The sequence below is a fragment of the Colletes latitarsis genome, chromosome 8, assembly GCF_051014445.1.
Source record: "Colletes latitarsis isolate SP2378_abdomen chromosome 8, iyColLati1, whole genome shotgun sequence".
Taxonomy (NCBI): domain Eukaryota; kingdom Metazoa; phylum Arthropoda; class Insecta; order Hymenoptera; family Colletidae; genus Colletes; species Colletes latitarsis.
The window spans coordinates 31,817,066-31,839,055 of NC_135141.1; the positions used below are offsets into that span (position 1 = coordinate 31,817,066).

General features: G+C 50.8%; 2 protein-coding genes across 6 annotated transcripts in view; one reads left to right on the forward strand and one right to left on the reverse strand.

The window, feature by feature from the left end:
• Eip74ef (Ecdysone-induced protein E74) overlaps positions 1-21,990 on the forward strand; it is a 189,865-nt gene that overhangs the window by 30,824 nt on the left and 137,051 nt on the right. Inside the window, exon 1 of one of the 5 annotated variants that reach the window (XM_076771076.1) lies at positions 21,613-21,623. The exons of the other annotated variants lie outside the window; for them this stretch is intronic. The gene's annotated coding sequence lies outside the window, so the exon portion shown is untranslated. Of the gene's footprint in view, positions 1-21,612; positions 21,624-21,990 lie in introns of those variants that run through there. 5 annotated transcript variants of the gene reach the window in all.
• Lsm11 (U6 snRNA-associated Sm-like protein LSm11) lies at positions 311-21,935 on the reverse strand. Its single transcript, XM_076771090.1, has 5 exons — positions 21,756-21,935; positions 21,615-21,681; positions 8,719-8,855; positions 2,882-3,020; positions 311-608 (listed from the first exon to the last, which is right to left on the reverse strand). The coding sequence occupies exons 1-5, from the start codon at positions 21,933-21,935 to the stop codon at positions 457-459; spliced, it is 675 nt and encodes a 224-aa protein (XP_076627205.1). The 3' UTR covers positions 311-456.

The following is a 21,990-nucleotide window of genomic DNA, read 5'->3' on the forward strand; positions in this document are numbered from 1 at the left end:
ACAATCGCGAATTTACTTTCTTCCGTGCAACTTCTTCGTCGATGGTCACGCTGCCCGGATTAGCGGTCGCTTTTTCTTCCTGGCTCCATTTTTCTCTCTCGATCCCATCGGAAACAGTCGCTTCGCGGATTAACTTTTGTTTTCGTTGCGTCCCGTCGCGAGAAAGTTACGACTCGACGGCTTCCAGGTCTCTCGATCGTGCTTGGACAAACTACTCGTGGAACTTCTCTGTATCTCGATACGGTTAAAAATTGTTTTATAATTTTATGACAAGGAGGCGGGCGGGAGTTTCTTTCGATGTTGTCTTTATTTTTCTGCGAACGTACAATAATCGTAGGCAGGTCGGGGAGTGAAAATAACAAGATGTCGGTGGTCTCGCGTGTCCGTGCCGTTCGCCGACAGCCTCGACGGATCGCGACGTCCGTTCCCGTCCGTCGTCGGGACGTATTCACCGAGTCAATTGATTTTGACGATTATAGCGACCTGTTCTCCCCTCAGCAGCAGCTGCGGCACGTGTCTCTCCAAGGTCTCCCTCTTTCTCTCGATCTTCGTCACAACCACTTTAGGCACAGAGTCCTCCTCCTCGGTTCGTGTCACGCTCGGCGGACCTAATGGGTCGGAATACACGAAACGTTTTAAAATCCTTCGAACACATCTTAGAAACACCGTAGAGCCTACCCTCGCGAGACAAATTCGATAAACGTAGTTTGTGGGCGACGAGAAAGTTCGATCGACCCTCGTACGTCGGACGCGCCATTTTGAGTCGGGCTTCCGTATTGTTCGAGTCTGGGCGGGATACAGAAATATTCTGTCCTCTACAGCTTCGTATGGTCGGTTATCGGCAACGATACGGAAACGTTTAAGGGCTTGAGAAAAATTTCGGAAGTTATTTGTCTTAGAGTTAACTACGCGACGTAATCTCTCTGTTCGCGTAACGGTATCGATGTCGTAAGGGCGAAAAAAGCATTCACGAGGTTTGACGTCACGAAGAAATCGCGAACAAAGGGAAAGAGAAGGAGAGAATGTCGAGGGGTCACGAGGTAAGTCTCGAAAGGTTGTTTATGTACCGGCACGTGTCCGGCGAGGTCTCGAGGGGAAGCAGAAGGGCGTAGAGCGATACGGTCGGGGGGGAGTTGGCTTTGCACGGAGTCGCTGGGACACGTGTACACGGCAGACATCGATCCTGGAAGTTGCTCTTCAAGGTCGCTCAGCCTGCCACCCTCGCCGCCTCGTATCAACGACCTCTCGACCCCTCAGGATATCCTAAAGTACGCCAGTAGGCCAACTAACCCTGAACTCCGTGTGTACCGCGATTACTGTTCTCGGGGGGATAACCTTTCGGACTCGCGCAAACGTCGAACGCTTTTCCTCGCGCTCTCTCCTTTCGTCGCGGATTAATTAATCTCCTCGACCCGACCCGTTCCCGACAGTAAAAACCGTCGAATCATTTCGTTGATTTACGAGCGCGAGATTCTTGTCTCGGTGAAGAAGGGATAGCGATCCTCCAACGATAAACGAAGATGGCTGATTTGCGTAAAAGTGCAAGGTGATTCGTCGGGGAAGCGTTCCCCGACGGGACGGACGTGTTCGACGAAAGATGCAATTGCGGACGCACGTGCGGGCTAGCGTAACACGTGAATGAACGAGCGACGGAGACGGAACGTGAACGAAACGGAAGGAAGAGGCGCGCGAGCAAGAGGGAAACGGGAGTGGTGGGAAGCGAGGAAGAGGAAGGAGGGAAAGAGAGGACCCCGGACGGAAGAAGGAGGAAGAGAGGAAAAAAGGGAAACGAACGACGCGAGCCGCGCGGGCCTTGTATCGAACGTAGCAACCACTACGTAGTCAAGGTCGGTCTTTGCCCCTAGCGTAAAGGGGCGTCCTCTGGATCTATCCCTCGCGATACAACGACCCTTCTGTTTCCGCGCTTCTTCCTCCCGACGGTACGAGTTACAACCCTTCTACGACCCCATCTGGGTCATTCGGGACCCGGATTCGTAACTAGAGCGTTGACTTTCACCCGTTTCTCTAGGGATATCCCAGACACGGAAGTACTCGATAATTAAATACTTGTTGCGCTTAGAACTTGATTCGCAGGTGTGATGTATGTATGTGAACGGTGCGAGAGCGATGCGTCTTTTGTTGACAACGCCTCGGGAGAGTGGTGAATTTTGGGGGTTATCTTGACTCGAGTGTGTAGAAATTTTCGAAGGAACATTGTAGTTTCGTAGACGAGAGATGAGTTTATATTAGCCCGCGAATAGGGAGACGGCGAGCGCGTGTTCCATTGACACGGGCAGTAGTAGGAGTCATTCATGGTCAGACGAGCGTAGGAAGGACTAAATTGGATTCGAAGAGTACACGCGAACGTTGCTACGCCTATTGATACACGGCGTATTGAAATTCTGGGCTCGCGCCGCGGCGCGTCCATTATGTATAATTTAAAAATTTGCATGCCGATTTGTATATTCCGCGATGGAAACGTTTCGAGGCCAGAGGAACGAACGTATACCGTGACGTTTTCGCGGGACACGCGGTAAGAAATTGTTAAAAATAATTAACCCTGAACGGGTGACGAATGGCCATCGTCGTTTCGTATCGCCTCGGTCGTTAACGCGTCGATCCGATCGCGTTGTGGCGCTTGCATAACCGAGCGAACATTTCGTTTCGAAAGTTCAACGCGATTAGAGAAGAAAGAAACGAACGGGCAACGTTTTACGATTGGTTAACGGGTACGAAAATAAACAAGTGCCTTTTTTTGTTTGGTCAGGTAGCGTTCGTTTGTTTTACGGAATTTTTAATGTTTTACCTGTTGGAGGACCGTTGAACCCTCGAAAACAAATAATAATTGTTCCAGTTAGAGAGATAAATAAAGAGCGCGTACCGAGTGCAGGCGCTTTCCTCTTGACTTTACGGGTCCAAACCTCGAAGCAGTCCTCGAGCGCGAGGTTCCAGTGCCTGTCGAAGGCGGCCACGTATGCCTCCACGTGTCCCCTTATGCCGTACGCGTTCCTGGTGTAGACCTTCGGCACAAAGGACGAACGATTATTCCTTTTAAATCGCGGCGAGTCTCGTGTTACGCGCCGCGGCGGTTCCGAGCGTTCCTGGTAAAGCCGGCGCGTTTCGCTTCGAAGGTGCAACGAGATCCGACCGATCCGCTCCTCTCCAAATGCGTCTTCCCGTCTCTCTCTCTCTCTCTTTTTCTCTGTTTCTCTCGCGTTCGCGGTCGATCTCTCGAAAAATAAGTGCACGAACGTAGCGCGCATCTCGATCCGCCTATTCCAGATCGCGCGTACGTGTCCGCACTCGCGATGAAGAGGACTCTCCGACGCTTACTGGTTCCTTCCCGTGGACGATCGACCGCCTCGCGGAGGATCCTGGGATTTTTTGCGCGATCCACCGCCGCCGACACACGCATAATTTGTTAGGGACTAATCGGACGGTTTTTGTCGCTCGAGACACGCGGGGCCATTAGCGCGACGAAAAATACCCCGTCGCTTCGAACAACCTGGATAACTTTCGAACGTTTCGGTACTGTAATTTTCGAATTGTCCCTTTGGGGAATTAACTCTGTCGGCGCGTAAGAGCGAAACGAGGCGGAGGGGAACCGGCTCATCCTCGAGGCGTCGCGAATCGCAAAGAAATCGGTTCGAAGAAAGCGGTGTCGCGCGAACCTCCCGTCCATTTTCCGCAATCGCATTAACGACGGTTACGCGCGACCGTGTCTAAGAGAAAAGAACCGCGAGCTCGTTGTTTGTCGCGCAGATACGCCGCGAGACAAGATAGCAGGCTGATACGCGGAAGTGCAAGCCGTGGCAAGGCCCCCTTCAATGCCTTTCGCACTGATATATACCCGCCTTTGTCGCAATGAAAACTAATTGCGTGACTCCGACGCTGACTCGCCTCTCCCACTCTGTTTCTTCTGCCGCGCATCCGTCCGCTCGATACTATTTCTCGGATTCATTTTTACGAAAGCTACCTTCTTTTTTCACCCCTGTCGCGCGTACCGAGTCGTCCCGTAAGCGCCATTCGACGTTCGAAAATCGATCGAGTTCGTAAATTAGCAGGAAAGGGAAATATTTTTCTTACAGGGACCACCTAGTATCTATTCTTTAGCCTCGACGCCCACGTCGAAGCGTCCATTTTGATCGTTGATATCTTATATCAAATACATTGCCTCCTAAACCTCGTGTACGGACTATAAATAAACAATGACGATATCCGCAACCTTTGGCGCCATTATTCGTTTCTTTCTCTCGGTATATTTACGGTCGGTGATATTTCCAATACTGTCGGAATTAAAGAATGTTTGTTCCACGTATAAAATTGAAATTGGAAGCCTGTGTACGCGTTGCTCGAAATCGTTCGTCAAGGATTCGGAATGTTCCGACGACTTTCTTTCCCCGAGCTCGTCATTGAGCTCTGCACGCGTGTCTCGTGCATGCGACGGAACGCCATTGAGAAGATGAGGCACGTCGGAGAGAGTTGGAATCGATTCTAGGAGTCCTCCAGATTCCTACGAGGCGTATCCTTGCTGATCCACCGGGACAGGATCGGTCGATTAACCGCGAAGGACGACCGCGTCGCCTCGTTCCGTAGATTTTGCTCGATCGCCGGTCCAAGGATCGCCGGCTCGCCGTGAACGAAAACACGGACTGCCAGCGCAGGCGATCTAGGAGCAAATACGACTCTAGAAATCGAAGATCGTTCGCTCTGGACGCGAAGGTTTCGCCGGTGATTTCAATTAGACCGGAAAATTCAGAGCTCCGAGAGAGCCTCCGTCGGTCGGATCGAGGCGATCGATTCCTTTCGAATTCCGACGGATATCTCGCGTCGATTACCAATGATTTTGCGCAAAACTTAAGTGGAAACCGGGGAAAATACGCGCGGAGGAATCGCAGTCTGTAAAAAGATGTTAGAGGGGGGATGGCTACCGATATCAGATAAGAAAGTATCGATTTGTATCGAACTGTTTTCACGTCTAAGCGAAAGTGGCGATTAGGTTAGGTCAAGGAGTAATTCCGATACGGGAAAACAAAAACAGTCGAGTCGTATACAGAGGCCAAAATAAAACGACAATCAAGAATATCAATTTCTTGACTGAGGCTTCGTTAAAAAGTTATTTAAAAATTTCAAATCATTCCGAAAAAATTATTTTTGGTTGCGGGGGTCAGTTACAATAATTTTTGGTGAATAGACATACCCCCGAAATCTTGCGCATTTTCGAGAAAAAAATTCTGCAGAGGCGGAACTTTAAACGTAAACACCCTGTATAAAGCAGTATCGACAGGCAATAATTATTGAAAAAGAGACGCACTTAGAAAATTAGGCAAAGCGTGGGCTAAAAGGGTGGACAATACAGTTTGGTTTCCACGAGTGAAATAAAAAATTCAATCGATCGATTGTATCGCGATTAACTATTCCGAAGTCTGTGTTCCCTATCGATTGGACTTTCTCTCTCCTTTTCGATATTTATAAAATATTTATAAAATATGGATGCTTACGTAACTACTCGGGTTATTGACTCTTGGGCTGCGTCGTACAATGGCTGACCCGCTCTTTCTATACAAACTAATCAATCAGCCGATTAGCTGTTCCGATATTCATCGTGGAACGTATTTTCGTTCTTCCTGGTAGAAATCTGTGGAAGTCTCCTCTCCGTGGAACCTCGTCGGCCGCTTCACGGTACATTTAATTCCGTAGATCGTATCTTTACGAATGCGAATCCATTTTGTAATTCGGTATTACTAACTTTTAACGCAACGCAAAAGTAACGTTGCTAAGCAAAGAACAAACGAAGGCAACAAAAGAATAGAAATCGCGTAATAGGACGATCCGTCGATTACTCCTTCGAGCGCGTCTCATTCGTCAATTGGTATTTTTATTTTTTTTCTTTTTGCATTCTCCGTTACGTAACCGTTCATTATCCGCGAGATTACGTCGTCTGCTCGTCGAATTCGCGCGAAAGAGAGACAGGTTTCGAAGGAAAAAGGCTGCACTTTCTTCGGCAATTTGAGAAGCAGTCGAAGGCCGAGCGCGACCCATCGTTCGCCGGTGATAGAATCATTTTTTCCGGATGCAGGCGCATCGTCGAAGGTCGATTAAGATCGAGGGAGATTAGGATCTATCCGAAGGACGCGCATTGTGCGCAGATGCGACTGGGAGCGGCGCGGGAAAATTATCGAAAAGTCTGCCTCGTACTCGGTGGTTTCGTTCAAATTTAAGAAAGCGTTAAATCAAGCAGTTCGGACAACTTTTCCACCGAACGCCCACTCGTGCCCGACGCGAATGAAAGTTAATGAAAGTAATTAATCGAGAAACGCGGATCCCTGTCTTCCATTGAAGGCTTCGGGGCTCCGAAAGGAGTTTAATTAGGAACTCGATTCCGCTCGTTGAGAATATCGAATACAGCGTCGCCGACTTCCGCAGGAAGATCAATTGCATCAATTTAATGATTAACTTTTTTTTTTTCGCTCGAGCGAAACTGACCGGAGCCGACCGGCGCAACAGTCACGCGTGAGAGCTAATAATCGAGTTAAACGAAGAGAAAGAATAAGCCACGTTTCCTGATCGCGCTCCGGAAGGAACTCTGCGTCTCGTTCTCGTCCCTGCACTGCTCACCGAGACGTCTCGACGACGACGACGACGACGACGGACGCTCGCGATTTCTATCTCGTTTCGGAGCAGTTCGGGAAAATCGCGACTTCCTGCTCCGCGAGATCGGAAATCGGCGATCCGCGAGATCTGGTTCCCGCCGCGAGATCTACCGAACGAGAAATGCCGCTAATTATGGAAGTAGGAAGCGACGCGACGCGTACCCAGGAAGCGGATTTTTCCTCCTTTCGTGGTTCGATTCGACGGAACGAGCTCTCCGCGCCTTTACCGAACCGGCGATTTCTCTTCGTTTATAATGATCAAGAGAAATGTAGCATAATACGTACGCGGAGACCTTGCTCGTTGATTTATCTTCCGACCGCGAGAAAAATGGCCGATCTTCCACGGAGCGCCGATACGATCCAGAAACGTCTTCGCGTGATTTCATCGGATCGTTGTCTGACTCACGCGCGATATTCCGTTTCCACGTCGAACACGTGGAAATAAACGGATTATTTTCAGTTAATAATCCCGAGTATTATTTGCTCCAAAATCTGCGCAATTTCTTATTTAATAATTAGGAGCTTACGGGTGTCGTTTGTCGATCGAAGGAAGGTCTCGAGTGGCACGGAATCGTAAAATAAAAGGAGGGTAACGGGAATCAGGAGAACTGTAAAATACGACAATCAACTTTCTCGGCGACTTTAACTCCAATTCGAATCAATTTTTAACGGAAATCGGTCCAGGGCTGTCGATAGTTGCGAAACCCCGCTAGTTCGTTCACATTTGGGGGGACACTCGAGGGTCCGCTGAATTATTTATTTATTTACCAGTCTAACGGTACGAGGCGAGGGGGAGGGGGGCAATTATCCAGTAACGTGCACGTCGTATCTCATTGTATTCCGTTTCGTCTGGTTGTACTTCGATTCCGTGTTATTCAGAATTCGTCTCTGCAGCGAAGCCAGAGAAGCCAACCGACCGGGAACTTTCGCGCGCCACTGTGGTCGCATGAATAAGTGAACGAAGGAATAGAAACAAAGTTAATCGCGATTCAGCTTTTCAGTCAACTTTTAATCCGAAATTTCGGTTCGTTTCCTCGAGGATCGTTTCCTGTTTGGTCGTGTTACCGCTTTTCATCGCGTAGATCGGCAGAGAGAGAGAGAGCTTTTCGAAGCACGAGCTTGTCTCTTTTAGAAAGACCCTTCGAAGAAGCGGAAATACCAGTGGCGTAGGCAGGTCGAGGAAGGGCCACGGCAGTCTCCATGGTGACGAGTGTTGACCCGAACAGTTAACCGGCTTTTCTTCCCTGTCGTATATACCTTTCGGGCTTTTTCAGCCCTCGTCGTTCACCTTCGAGAAGGGCTCGCGCACGTGTCTCCCCCCCCCCCCCTGGTCGCGAAAGTGTGTCAGCCGCGTGTGCGTGCGCGTACAATGCCAGGGGTCAGGCAGAAATGGGAAGTGTGGGTGTTTACGGTACCGCTTTCAGGACAACCCTCGAATTTCCATCCTCGCCCGCCTCCCACCGGTGGTCGAACGCCATTGTCTTCCTACGAGCGTCTTCGTCGCTGGAATATTTCCTCCCTTTTCCATTTCCACCGGGTAATTAAGGGAAACGCTGTTTTAACGCGTCCCCCAAGTTCCGCTGACGATCGAATTTCCGTCAAACACGCGTCATATCGGATTTACTTACTAATTCGGACCGCCTACGAATTCGATTTTTAGAAATATGTGTGCGAAAGCATATCACCGAACTCCTAAGATTAACGAAGGTATTACGTATCGATCCCTCCGTTTAAATGCGTTCTTGTCAAAACCACTCTTTCTGAATTGGCTTCCATGATACCTCAAGATCTACTCGACCGATTTCGTTCAAATTTGGCGTGTACTAGAATCAAGTCAAAATCATTATTCTTTCTATTTCTTTCTAAAAAAAATACCAAAGAGAATATAAAAGAAACGTAGATTGCAAGGAATAATAAGATTGATAGTTCGAGGGTTAGTTGCTCGGTTGGAATTTCGGTGTAGCGTTTTCTGGTCGGATTCCATGCCTTCTGTTCCCGATACAAGTAGACGGGAAACGAGCAACCGTTTGGGAAAGAGCTAGGAATGGAAGAAATCGTGACCTACCTTGACGCGGGTCCGGCTTTGCATGCATTCGTGAAGCACTCCTAACGGGCCGAGAGTCTTTTGCATTTTCGAGAGGACGTTCCTTCCCTCTGTGTCCCCTGCTCGTCCTCCTGTCCTCCTCGTGCTGGACACGGGCGCTGCACACCAGAAAAAGACCACGTTGACGCGAAAGTTGTCCGCTTCGCGAGGCTATTGTCCGGCTTGGGGCGAGAGGAAGGGGCCAGGGGAGGGCTCGACGGGCAAACGGTGCACCTTTCGGGCAAAAGCCAGCCCGCGTAACTGATTCGAGACACCTGCAACGACCTGGAAACGCTCGGACGATTTCGAACGAAGCGTCGAAAGACCCGCGGGGAAAAGCCCCACGAAAATATCGATCACCGGATGAAACGTACGACGGAGGGGGTTGCGTTCTCCACGAGCCAAGATAGTTATCACCCTAACGAGTGGACGGCGTTCGGGCATTATCCCGGCCTGGAATTTTTACAGGCCGTCGTAACGGCGTGCTAATAAGAATTTATGTGGCTCTCGCGCCTCGTCGGTTCGTCGACAAATCATCGTTCATCCTTGCACGGAGCACGCGGAGAGAGAAGCGCGCCGATAGCATCTTGGCTTCTAGTTTTCTCGGGGTTTTTGCTCGCTTTTTACCGGCGCGTCGGGACGAGCCATTACGCATACGACGACAGCGGACAGACGAGGCCGAAGACGTCGCCTCGACTGGTCTACGCCCGTGGAAAATCAAACGCGCGTGATCTCGATCTCGCAGGGTGGGTTTCCTTCGAGAGCTAGGGGCGCCCCGATTTCCAGACCCGCGATCCAACGATTCCGTTCAACCCTTTCGACGAATGATGATGTTCCAATAAAGAACGCCCCGTAATGATTGCGCGCTACGTTTTGCTTCGCGGTGGATGCTTTCGAGCAAGAAAATGTGTGTTTTACAGCCTACATTTGAATTCATTGAGATTAGATTACGGTTCGGGCGTCGAGTACACGTGGGGTAGTATGACCGAACGTAGTAAATCTTATCGTTAATTAATCCGACTGTCTACGTTATGCACGCGTGCGGCGGTCAGAAGACCGTGGCCTGATGGGACTTACGCTCGAATTTTATATCTAAAACATGACTAATAATCGCGATCGTTCGACGAACTCCTCGGTATAGTAGTCTAATTACAACTGAAGGATCGAACATGTAACTTCGAAGGAAACTCTGCAATTTTTAACCCTTTGCAACCCTCTCCAGGGACATCCAGCAAAGGATTTGGATGTACCCTCTAGGGAAACACAACGATGTTGTTTTAAAGTGAACAAATACATAAGCAAAAAATGTGTCAGTTAATTGCTTTGCAAATGAAATTTCTGGCTTGGTATGTCTATTCACCAAAAATGCTTACAATTGACCCCTGCAACCAAAAATAATGTTTCCAGAACTATTTGAAATTTTTTAATTTAATTTGTTAATAACTTTTTAACGAAGCCTCAGTCAAGAAATTGATATTCTTGATTTTTCCCAGGGATGGCCGAACACCCTGTATAATCAACATCCGTAAATCTAGTGTTCAGCATATATCGACCAGTTAAAAGGTTCTCCACCAATCGTTTAAAATGCTATTCCAATTTCGGTCATTGACTGCTGTTTTTCAGTACCAAGAACGGGTGAGTTATCGTCGGGAATAAATAGTTGATAACCCCCGATGGCACGCGATCGTCTCCCGTAATTTCCTGCCGGTAGACGTTTCGTTAATTATTCGCAACGGCGAAAGTATTCACCGTGCATGACTGCCCCGGCGTACGGCCGCTAGCATCGCGTTTCCATTAGAAAAAGGATTTCGGTTCGCCGGGAGGAGCGGCGGGGATCGCGATCGCGTAGGTCCGACCCTGCGGCGGCGCGGAAAGAGGAACGCCACGGAGTTACGTAAAGGCTGCCCGCTGTACACACGCCACACTCGCGCGATCGTTGCACACACCGGTGCACTTATTTCGCTTTGGTGTGCGCGCGCGCGACCGGTCACTTCCACGCGCCGCTTCGCACGGACTCTCGAGCGCGCGCGCGCGACCACGAACGATTCGAATCCGAGTTCGAGCCTCGCGAATCCCGTAGTTTTGGTTGGATTTGAAAATAACTCGTCTCCGAAAAATTGGGTTGCGTTAAAAATTTCCTTCGCTGGATTTTCGAGTGGGTCGCCTCGCGGAGACGGTTCGTAACGATCGCGGTGTGACGTCAGAGATTGCGAGCGATTCGATCGGGTGTAGCGCTAGTCGCGAGGTTCGACGCTGCCGATTGGCTTTCTCCGGTAACTTTCATCCACCTTAGGGTACGCTGGTGCCCGTGCCCGCGAGTGCCCGCGCGCGCGGCTCGCTTCTTTTCCACCTTTCTTTATTCCTTTCCGCGTGCAGCTCGGTGCTCGCGCGCGCGCGCCACTTTCACTATCGTCGCGATCCAATTCCACTCGGCGAGGCGACTAGCCTCCGCTACTTAACTCGCGCCGCCGACGAGAGTTCTCCGGGCGCGCTCGACGCGGGAATTTTTCGTCGGTGCGCTGCGGCCCGACGGGGCGCGCGCGTACACGCGATTTCTAAAAATAAAAAGTCGAGAGAAGCCACCGAACGAGAACCTCTAAGCGCCTAAGCAAAGCAACCCGTCGCTCCTCCGACGGTTCGATAAAAATACGTCGCGCGTAGAGGCGCGAACCTCCGATAGATTTTCGAAGGGTACGACCGTGTGCGTTCTCCCCTCCGCGGCCCCCCACCCTCCTCGTTGGTACGCCCGCGATAGCCACGGTGAAATTAGAAATTGCTTCGTTTACGGTACGCGCGCGCGACCCCCCTGGTTTTCCCGCGAATCGGATCATCGAAATCACGCCCGAAGCGTCTCGAGTCTCGTCCATTCAAGTACACTGGAACCTCGATAATTAACTTGAAAATTTAATACAAAGCTTCCCACAGGGATATTAAACCGTTTCCTGCATCGATTTCGTGTATTTTCACTTCGACAGGAGCTACAACCTGTCCTAGTTTTATCAAATTACCCGTATAGTTCGGATATCGTTTGCCTACGCGAACATGGAATAGAAAGTCTTGCGAAAATTGGTGCATCCCTGCACGCGTCGATACGAATTTAGAGTCCCATTTGAAAGTAGTTTACGAACCACGACTACGAGGCGAGTCGTCCCGATGAAAATTTTAGGCGAAACTCGAATACCACGAGTCAGGCTCGTTGTTCAATTTCACGTCAAACCTGAGTAACTCGAGCGTGACTCGTAATCGACATTCCAACAAGACACTCAAGTCTCAAGTTCCGATCAATCGGGCGTATGGGGTTAGGCACAGTTTCTTCCGAATTTCAGCAAAGTGCAAGGGTCTAAACGCGTTGGGTTGTCCTTGGCCCGGTCCATCCACCGGCCACGCGAAAGAGACGCAGGTTTCTGGATCGAAGCACCCTCGCGCCCGGCCGATAGAAAGCATCGGGAATATTTGCTCGAGGTAAGGGTCGAGTCCAACGTTTACGATAGTCGCTTTCCACTGTCGGTTCTCGTTCTCCGCGCGCGAGGATGCAATCGGCCCGAACGATCTCGCGCGCTCGAGAAAGGCGACGGAGAAAGAGAGGAAGAGCGGAAGAGAGGAAGAGAGGAAGAGAGGAAGAGAAGCGGAGACACAAACACGCCCGTCCACCTCCAACGTGCCGTCATTTTTTTCCGCCTTTCCACCCGGCGGCTGCATTTTTCCGATCTTCGGTTATATACCGCCGGCGTAGACGAGATAACGCGCCGCTTCGAGAGCGTTCACGTGCGCGAACCGCGGAGGGAAACCGTTAGGATCGCAACCGCGGAGGTAAACGAGCCCCCCCTTCTGGTATTATCCTCTTCAGGGACCATCGTCCTCGCGAAAATTTTTCTGTCCCGAGGCGATTCTCCGTCGATCCTTCAATTACGGGCCCGACGTTTCACGTAGATCCCGAAACACGTCGCAGAGATCGCTCGATCGACCGATCGGTGACGTCAAAACGTCGCGTGTCTATAGAGAATCGCTTTTGGAATCTAAGATTGTAAGTCTTGTCCTCGACGTTACGATTTTTGAATAGCCTTGAATATTCACTTGTTAAATAAATACAACAGCAGGTGTAACAGTTTTACAAAAACGGAAATGCTGTTCACGGTTTGAGGGTTTTCAGCTGACTGAGCTTGAGGCTCGGAAAAAAGCCAAGACGCTCAGCGGGTGTCCTCCTCAGGTATACTGACCTTAGCAAGGGAGGGGACCGCACCGCTGATACAAACTTTCCATTAAAAGTATACGAATAAAATGCTTATTCTCAACAGATAGCAAGAGCGACTTTCCACGTCGCGATAAATAACGTTGCAATGAATTGCATAACATAAGGCGTATCCGTGGTAGTTTGTGCGTCTGCGCGGTTCCAGCGTCGAACCGGGAAAGCCGGACTTCCAGAGAAACTAGGCTTACCCCAAATATCGAGGAACGAAGGCGGAGATCCAAAATATACTTTGAACTATAGAGTCACTCGAGCCCCGAGAAATCCGTGGGTGTTTGGCCAGGTTGTACAGGATCGGAAAAACGTTGAACGATAGGTGTTGAAACTGCGAACAGGCACCATTCGCCATTTGTCTAATATTTGTGGATAAATATCGAGTCATTCTCATTTTGGTTCGGAGACGTTCGTCTAGTTGACCGTGCAACGGAAGGAAAGAACAACGATGGTAAATATAGCAACTAGAAGAAAAGTTTGTGGGATACGCGACGAGGGGAGTAGGTTGATGGAACAATTAGGGGAAACTCCAACACGGGTGGACTTGATCGCCTATACGAGGCGTAGAAAATTGATCGAGGGTTGTGGGGTCGCGAAGAAGAGGGAAGAAAGTAGAATGATAGAAACGGAGAGAGACACGCAACGGTCGGACTTGACCCAATATATTTGAAGAAAACCGTGAGTTATCGAATCGGTGCGTTGCAAAGGTAATTTTTCGTCGAAGGAATCGTTTGCTGGGAAGCGATCGTCCCAGTGGGTCAGCTACCTTATCGCACGGACGATTTTCGGCCGAGCGTAACGGAGCGATCGGTCGAGAATCGTCGAGAGATGGTTCGGATCGGTCGCTTCCGGGCCGAAAGGCAGAGTCGGGTCGCGATCTCCGCGGGAACAATCGCGATGGAAGCTGGGCCGACGGCGAGCCGGCAATTATCGTATCCCCTGTATATCGGGCCACTGGGAGACTCACTGGTTCGTTGGTCGGTTCGGTCGGTCGCGTCCGTGCAACGTATCTCACGTGTTCACCTGCAAAAATGTTTACCGTGCGTGCGAAGGAGCACTTGGTCCCGAGGAGGAGAGGATCCTGTGCAGGTGGGTACGACGGCCCCTGGAGAATGTTTGTACGCGGGGCAGGTGGGGCGACGCGGTACCCCTTCGCGGTGCCGAGGGAACGAAATGTCGAGGAGAAAAGAGAGAGAGAGAGAGGAAGGAGGAGTATAGGGGGAAGACGAGCCAAAGAGAGAAAGAGAACGAGAACGAGAACGAGAACGCGAACGGTAGTGGAAGAGGAGGAAGAGCCGAGAAGGAGAACGGGGTGGAGAGACAGAAAGCGGAGGGTGGGAGGAGGGGGAATAGGAGGAGTAGGCCTGGTTGTACCCGCGGATGATCCCCAGGTTGAGTCGCGCTGGGTTCAACGTCCTGGCGGGCAGCGCACCCGAGAGCCGAGTCAGGCAGGCAGTCGAGCAGCCACCAGACCTCTCTACAGTCTCGCGCGCGCGCGCACACACACCTACGTTCGCATTTAGGCGCGCGCGCGCGCACGCACACATCACGCGACGCGTACCTACGATCCACCACGAGGCGCACGTGCGCGCACGCGCATCCCACACAGCCGCGCGTTTTTTCGTTTGTGTACGGGAGGACGGCGGCGGTGCGCGCACAGGAACACGCGTACGTACACGGCCGCACACCGCTACGCGCGCCGCGCACACGATCACGCCCCGGCTGGGGCTTGTTCGCTCGCGAGTTTGCTTTACGCGAACTATCGCGTAGGTACTGTTACTTTTGCGACCAGGCCCTTTCGATCCCTTCTCGACTGCCCCTCCCTGCACCCGCGCGCGACGCGGCTTTTGTTTTCTTCCTAGCGTGTAGCGGACAAGTTACGAGGAGGATACGCGTTGCATAGAGCCGCGGCGCGTACGTTTTCGTGGTTTACCGGTTCCGCCGTCTCCGCGGCCGTGGGAAATCGCGAACGACCGAGGAAAGTCGTCCGAAAGGGGCTCGGCGGGATTCCAGAAGAAAGGAGAAATCACTTTTACCCCGGACGCGGGTCGCGCGACCAGGGAAAAAGTAGATCGACCAGGCGTCGTCGCGTTCGAGGCGGGATCACGTTCTCAATGACGCCGCCGCGATCTTGATATGCATCTGGGAAGCCCCCTCCCCCCCTGGTGCATTCCTCGACGCGTTTCCGCGGAATGGATCCGTTTCCGCGCGCGATCCAGACCCCGAGAAATTTCGCGCCGTCGACGACCTGTCCCTCCGTGCTTGAAAAGCGCCCGCCGATCGCTCCGACGGGAAACGGACGCGCGTTTCGATTCCACGAGGGTGAGAAACGCCGCTACCGTTTCGGCGTGCTCGATAGTCATCTGTTACGTTGGGATAGGTCGAGGCGGCGGTACGTGCACACGACGAACGGCCGAGGAATTGGATCGTCCAATCTACCGGGTGTCGCGAACGGACCGTACAACGCGCTGGCGAGCGCGCGCGCGTCTCGAGGAATTTTCGAGAACGCGAATGCATCTTGCACCAGTTCGAGAGGATCCGTCGAGTCGACCGGTTAACCGAGATCTAGGATCCACGAGATCTCGTCGATTCTTCTTTGGACGAAAATTGTGGTTTTTAAAGTTACGGATCATTATCGCGACTGAAACTCTCGAGAACCCGTGAGGTATTCTTGAGAGAAGGTTTAACGATCGTTTGGATTTTTTTAATTCGACTACTTTATTCGAGAAAGCAAAATGCATAGGGGGGGAAGTATAACGAGCAGGGCGGAATAGCGAATAAGACCACTTTACAGCCTTAATCTTAACTTAGAATCTAATTCGAACGTGAAACGACCGAGAAGATTCCGCCGATCGCGCGAGCAAAACGAAAATTTAGTATCACGGTAGATGGGAAAGAATAAAGCAACGCGTGTTTCGAACAAGGCGTAGGAATCCGCGGAGATAATTAAAATAGCAGACAGGGGGGAAGGAGACTAGAAGTTTAGTGACGTTAAACTACTATTGACTTATCGAGGAAGTGCAACAACGCAAATTTCTTGGATACGTTTCGTATAAAATCGGTCGACCTATGTTCGGGATGATGGATACAAGCGGTGATGAACGAGTTTGAGATTAGCACACTGGCTAATTATCGAATGTTATCTGACTTAACCATTCCGCACGGAATCCTCAATGGGTAAATTCTATATCGACGCTATTCTCTTGCTACAAACTTGAATCGAACGCGTCAAGATCTTTCGCTTTCTTGAAATCGAAATTGCACGCTTCCAACAAACGAAAAGTTGATTATCTTTTGCTCGTTACACGACACTTGTGTCTGGATAAGCATCTTTGCCATTTCTGCCCGAGACCTGGAATTTAAACTCCCGTTGCGCGAAAATAGACGGCCACGCTCGTGGGCGGGTGTGTGTCGAGCGTCACCGCCGCGATTCCGAGAGATTAACATCGAATTGGAAATATAAGATGACACGCGTCGTTATTATCGTTGCGCAGCTGGAAATCCATGGGTAATTATGCGGTGCGCGTAGCGAGCAGAATCTCGAGGTACAGATAGGACGATAGAGAGTATCCACGAGACACGGAGCACAAATTCCGCTATAAACGACAAAAATTTCTGAAAATGGACGCGTTCGAAAGTTATCCGTTTCAAGCATGCATACGGAAGTCCGACGATTTCTTTCAATCACGGACAGTCGTCGTAGAACGATGTTAGTATGCGTATTAAAATTAATGCAAACGACAGTAGCTAAATCAGTGGTCTGTTAACGCGGCGTTTGAATCCGAGAAGAAATCCTTGCTTCGACTGGGACTGTTTGCTAGATTGTAGCCTCCGCTAACAGGGTCGCTATCACACTCGTTTAATGGAATAGTTCCATGGAAGAAGGGGTTGCGTTCTCATAAATTTTAGAGTTTAGTGTTTAACGCTAGATTTACGGGCATTGACCGCACGTATATTTATTAATACCTTTCGCGTTGACGATTACCTTAAAGTACGATTTTTCTTTTAATTAGAATGTGTATTCATACCATTGCATCAAATTCAACATAAGTTCGGCATCCGTAAAATTGACGACTTCCGTAAATATAGCGTTAATTGCTCGTATTTGTTAACTACGTAACGTAACGTAACGTAAGCCCTTTTCCCAGAGGAGCATTCGATCGCGTTGGATTAAAGGGAACGAGGCGGTACGAGTAAGTAGAATGAGAATATCGTCGGACGATTTTGCCTCACGAAGGCTGGTTGGTAACGTCTGACCCAATATCTCGCGGAAGAATGCGCCTGGTTGCTGCGATTCGAGTGCGGTGGACGCTTCGTAATCGCCTGGAGAGGATTCGAGATTGGAGAAAAGCGAGAAACCGCGCGAATTTGTGAGAATCGAGCGTGGAAATTGAAAAGGAAAGCGAATTATCTAGGAAGGAAGGCTGAACCGATGACGAGAGCGTATAAATATTGCAGGACGGTGCGAGAATCGACGGGAAAAGATCGGCATTGCGACGACGTGGATTCCGTTACTCGGGGCGAACGACTGCCGGACTCGCCGCGGTGCGTTGCATCGCGTTTGCAGCTGCCCTACCAGAGTTCGCCATGGTTTCATCCGCGTAACAATAACAACCATCGTTTCGTTCAGATAAGATTTAATCCCAAGATACGATTAATTCGTTATCTTAAAAGCCAATAAAACGTGTCGCGGCTTAGCAACGAATAACGATCGTCGGAATATTCGATAACTGAAGCTTTACCCGCGTAACTGATAGATAAAGATTTAGTTGGAGTCGGTTAGAATGCGCCGGAGACGCCCAGGAGGCGTTGCGACGCCGAGAGATCGGCACTCTGGAGCCCGTCTTCCATCGAACGCTGCGTCGTTGGAACGTTTCAGGGAGCGTCGTTATCGGGAGAACGACGCACGTCGCGTTGCGCTAGGTCGGGGAAAAATTGTTCGGAGTCTCGGGAACGCGTTTCACAGTCTCGAAGGCGAGAAAGAAAGAGAGTGCGTGTGAGAGAGAGAGAAAGAAAAGCTTTCTCTTCGTTCGCGGGACGATCGAGAAGCGACGTCGATGCGGCCCGGTGGACCGACGACGGTTAGCACGATCGCGAAAATCGGAGTCGGGAACGTGTTCGGAGGCCGAACAGAGCCAGGCTGAGGAGCCTCGAGTTGAGTCGAGGTCGACGTCCGGACGCAACAAGTGCTGCTGCTGCGACTCTCGCTGTGCCCGCGATCCTCTTCCCGATATCTCGCGCTGCTGAGACTCGCAACAATGCCGGCTTTTTTGCGATAAAAGCGTTGCACGCTCGCGCGCGCACCACCGTCGCGTCTTAACCTTTCTCGACCGAGTCCCGAAACGGACTCGGTGGGCGGTGCGTGGCGATGGCGGTCGGGGCACAGAGATCGCGGAACGAGAGCTGGGGGCGACCGGAAGCCGAAGGACCTCGGCGAGGTTGCGAGTCGGTGCGATGCTCCGTGCAAAATTTTCGGTCTAGAAGACGGTCAGTCCGGCACCCGGAGCCTCGGGTTGAGTCCGAGGTCGACGCCCGGGCGCAACAAGTGCTGCATTACGTACGTATACGCCGCTACACCCCACCCCACTCACCCATACACGAGACCACGGCCAGCCCCTCCTCCAACCCCTTTGGACGAACCACTCTCCCTCCCTTGGAACGTTCACTCTCCGTCTCTCTCTGTCTCTTTCGCTGTTACACCGCCGTGGCTTTCCACACGATGTCGCGCGAGAGAGCATCGCCGCGCACGAGAGCCCTACAAAGAGAAAGAGAGAAAGAGAGAAACGACGAATGCACCGCGCGCGGTGGCGGCGGCGGCGGCGGCGGCGAGTGGCAGCGGAGAACACGCGCGCCCGTGCCTCCTCTCCTCTCCCACCGAGCGCACACCAGCGTCGCCTGTAAATATAAAACTGCACTGGGTCAGGGATCCGTGATTTATCGGCTGCCTGGTGTAATTGGCTGCCGGCCAATAGATACATACCCCCGGGGTATCCGGTGGAACACGAAGGGAACCAAGCGCCTAGCCTCTGTCTCCGCCGAGCCTCTCTCCAACAACCCCCTCTGTCCTTCCACCCCTTCTTTCACCGTTTTACGCGCGCGCGTACGCAAATACGCGCCGAAATCACGACGAGCCGAGCGTCCAGCCGGCGCTCCGCCACTTTCACTGAAAATCTAAGCCGACCCCGCTTGGCACCGTGTCAGAATCACGATTAAGAAGCGACTTCGGTCAAGTTTCGACGCCCGAACCCTCCTCGCCGGCGGGGGGGCACAGGGTTCTCCACAGTGAATTTTTTTACCCTCCTGAATCTTGAAACTTCGTACGCTTAATTTTCCAATCGGATTCAGATAAAGAAAGCATCCTCGATCGATCTAAAACAGGTTTCTAAAACGACTATGCGTTAGTCCTGTCGCGCTCAAGATACGAAGTAATTACCCTATCGTCCTTGCAATTTATAACACTGTAATATACATCCCTCGATCTTGGACTATATTTTTAATTTCGATTATCATTTTCTTCCATCGATTGTTCCAGACTTTTGTGACATTTCACCCGGTGAGGATTACGCAACTTCCTGGTCGAAATGTCACGAATAATTAAATTCGTTTCGCAGTGTTTGCTCGGTACAACGACGTGTACAATTTTCCGTACGATCGATAGCAGGAATGTAAAGTAAGAAATCCTTAACGTTCAAATTAGCAGATTCGTCGCGAAACGCAGTAATGTCGTTTTTTTGCACCGGGGGGGACTATTATTATTATCAATCTCCATCAATTTATCGCGGAGGCACATAAATTGTCGTGACTATCTTTTTGGCGAACATTTCATGGCTCGAGCGAAATGGTCCGGGCTGGCCCACCCCGCGATAAATCTCCAGTCGATGAGAAATGAAAAACCGTCCATCGTGCCACCATTTTGTCCCGCAATTCGCGTCGCCGGTGCTCACCTCTGAGAAATTACACGCTCCTAATTCGGCACAAATTACGCAGAAGCTCCCGTGCAACGCGTCAGGCAGAAATTACTTAACTCGTTTGGTTCCCAGATTATCAGGAAGTAGCAAAAACATACTTGTCTCTATTCTTCCTCGTATGAACGCGTTGACTAGCTCGGTGACCGTCGAATTAACTGCGGTATGTCAAAAATTGATATATTTTTATTGATAAAGGTATCGCATAATGTAAAAACATAAAAAAAGAAATAGTAATAGTCGCAATAAACCTTCCGCTTGCAACAATCGATGAATCTGTATTGACACGAATACATTTGTAACATTTGCTTAACGTAAATAAGACGAAATATGAACCTATGCGAGATGGAACTAAAATGTCCCACCGTGCATCAAAGAGGTGGGACACTTTCAATCCCAGCGTGGCCCAAAGAGTTGATAAATGTTCAGATAACAGTTTTGAACCCCCTGGTTAAAAGACAAGCCCCTTCGATTTGCGTAGGGGACCGTGGTCGATTCGGAAGATCAAAGTATCGCGCGCTCGATCGACGCGCAGAACCGACTAATAACAAATAAGAACGGGTAAAAGTTTCGTATCGGATAACCCTGTACGGATTCGTAGCTCGAAGGCTTCCGCGATTGCGAAACATTTCGGGAGACCTTCTGCAGTCGCGGATTCCACGATGTTTGCACAACGCGCGCGCGCACCCGAGGGAAGGTCTCGGCGAATACTCGGCGACATTAGATATCATCCGCGGCGCAGGCACGCGATAAAAGGAAACGGCTACGGAGAAGAAGGAAACAATGAGACACCGCGCGCTCGGCTTCCACGAGTTGACGCGCTTTCGCGGAGGTCAAATTCCACGCGACTACGCGCGCGAGTAAGGCGTAACGACGACCTTCGTGGTATTTGTCGGTATCGTAAATAAAGTGTGCCAATATCTAGGGATGCGGAGTCCACCGGCGTCGCGACATGGGGCCGCGGGGGAGATCGCAGAAAAAAAAAAGAAAAAAAAAGTACGAACGAATGATTCATTCGAGAGAATCTCGCAATCTACCTCGACCAGCCGCCATCGCGCGAACTGACCCCGCTCCGAAACCAGAGTCGAACAAATTTCGATCGTTCGTTCCGAGTCTCTGTGATTCGAGTAGCACGCAAAAGAATTCGTATCGGTTTCCAGGGCGGTCGAAATATTTCAGCGGCGGGACAACTATGCGTCGTGTCAGGATCGAAGACGACCGATAAATTGAGTCTAATTTTGGAAAGAGGTCGACGCGCGCCAGCGGTTGAGAGCCCCTGGTTTACAACTTTACGAAAACTTCTGCCAGCATCAATGAGACGTTTCAAGAGCGGGACATCGATATTTTCGTCGCGTCGAACGGACGCTGCGTTTCTTTTCTAACGCGACGGGGCTCTACGCGGAGTCTCCGAACGACTCCCCGTGCATTCTACTTCCGCGTCCGTGCGCCGTTCGTTGTCAGCTAACCGTAAGCGTATTGAAATTTGATACCACGTGCGAGTTATCATGAATGAAACTGCGACCACCCGACTGCACAAGGGGTGGACGGGGTCGCCATCTCTCGTCGGGCACGCAAACGTTCGACCGTCTCCGCGTATAACCTCACTCTTCGGCGCGGCGACAAAGAATCTAGTCGACGAGAGTAGCCCACCGACGAACGCGATCGAGTCTTACCTTGACTAGGTAAGAACCGTTGCCTCGAATGTTCCCCCTGGCCGGCTTCGATCGTTTTCTGTTTCTTCTGAAATAACGAAACAAACGAGAACAGCGGATCTTACGCGAAAATTGTACGCGCGCGTTCGACGGGATACGCACTTTCTTTTCTCCCGACAAACCCGACATAACGGCTTCGAACTTGGAAACATTGTCGTAGATCGGTGCTTTCACGGACGAAAGCTTCGCCTTGGACGAGTACAACGCTTTCATCGGTTTAAATTTTTCACTTGTCAAGTCCAGACTCTCCTCGGACGTCGAGCTGTTCTCGTCGTCTGCCATGTCAAAACTGTTCCCTGCCAGTTTCGGCGCGCGATTTGAACCTTATCCCCCTCTC

What these genes read in the sequence shown, in the direction of transcription:
- Lsm11 (XM_076771090.1), bottom strand. Translation starts at nt 21,935, where the DNA reads ATGGCAGACGACGAGAACAGCTCGACGTCCGAGGAGAGTCTGGACTTG. An exon ending in GTTTGTCGGGAGAAAAGAAA is followed by an intron (nt 21,682 to 21,755) that starts GTGCGTATCCCG and finishes TCGTTATTTCAG; the next exon opens with AAGAAACAGAAAACGATCGA. An exon ending in AAAGCCGGACCCGCGTCAAG is followed by an intron (nt 3,021 to 8,718) that starts GTAGGTCACGAT and finishes TTTGTGCCGAAG; the next exon opens with GTCTACACCAGGAACGCGTA.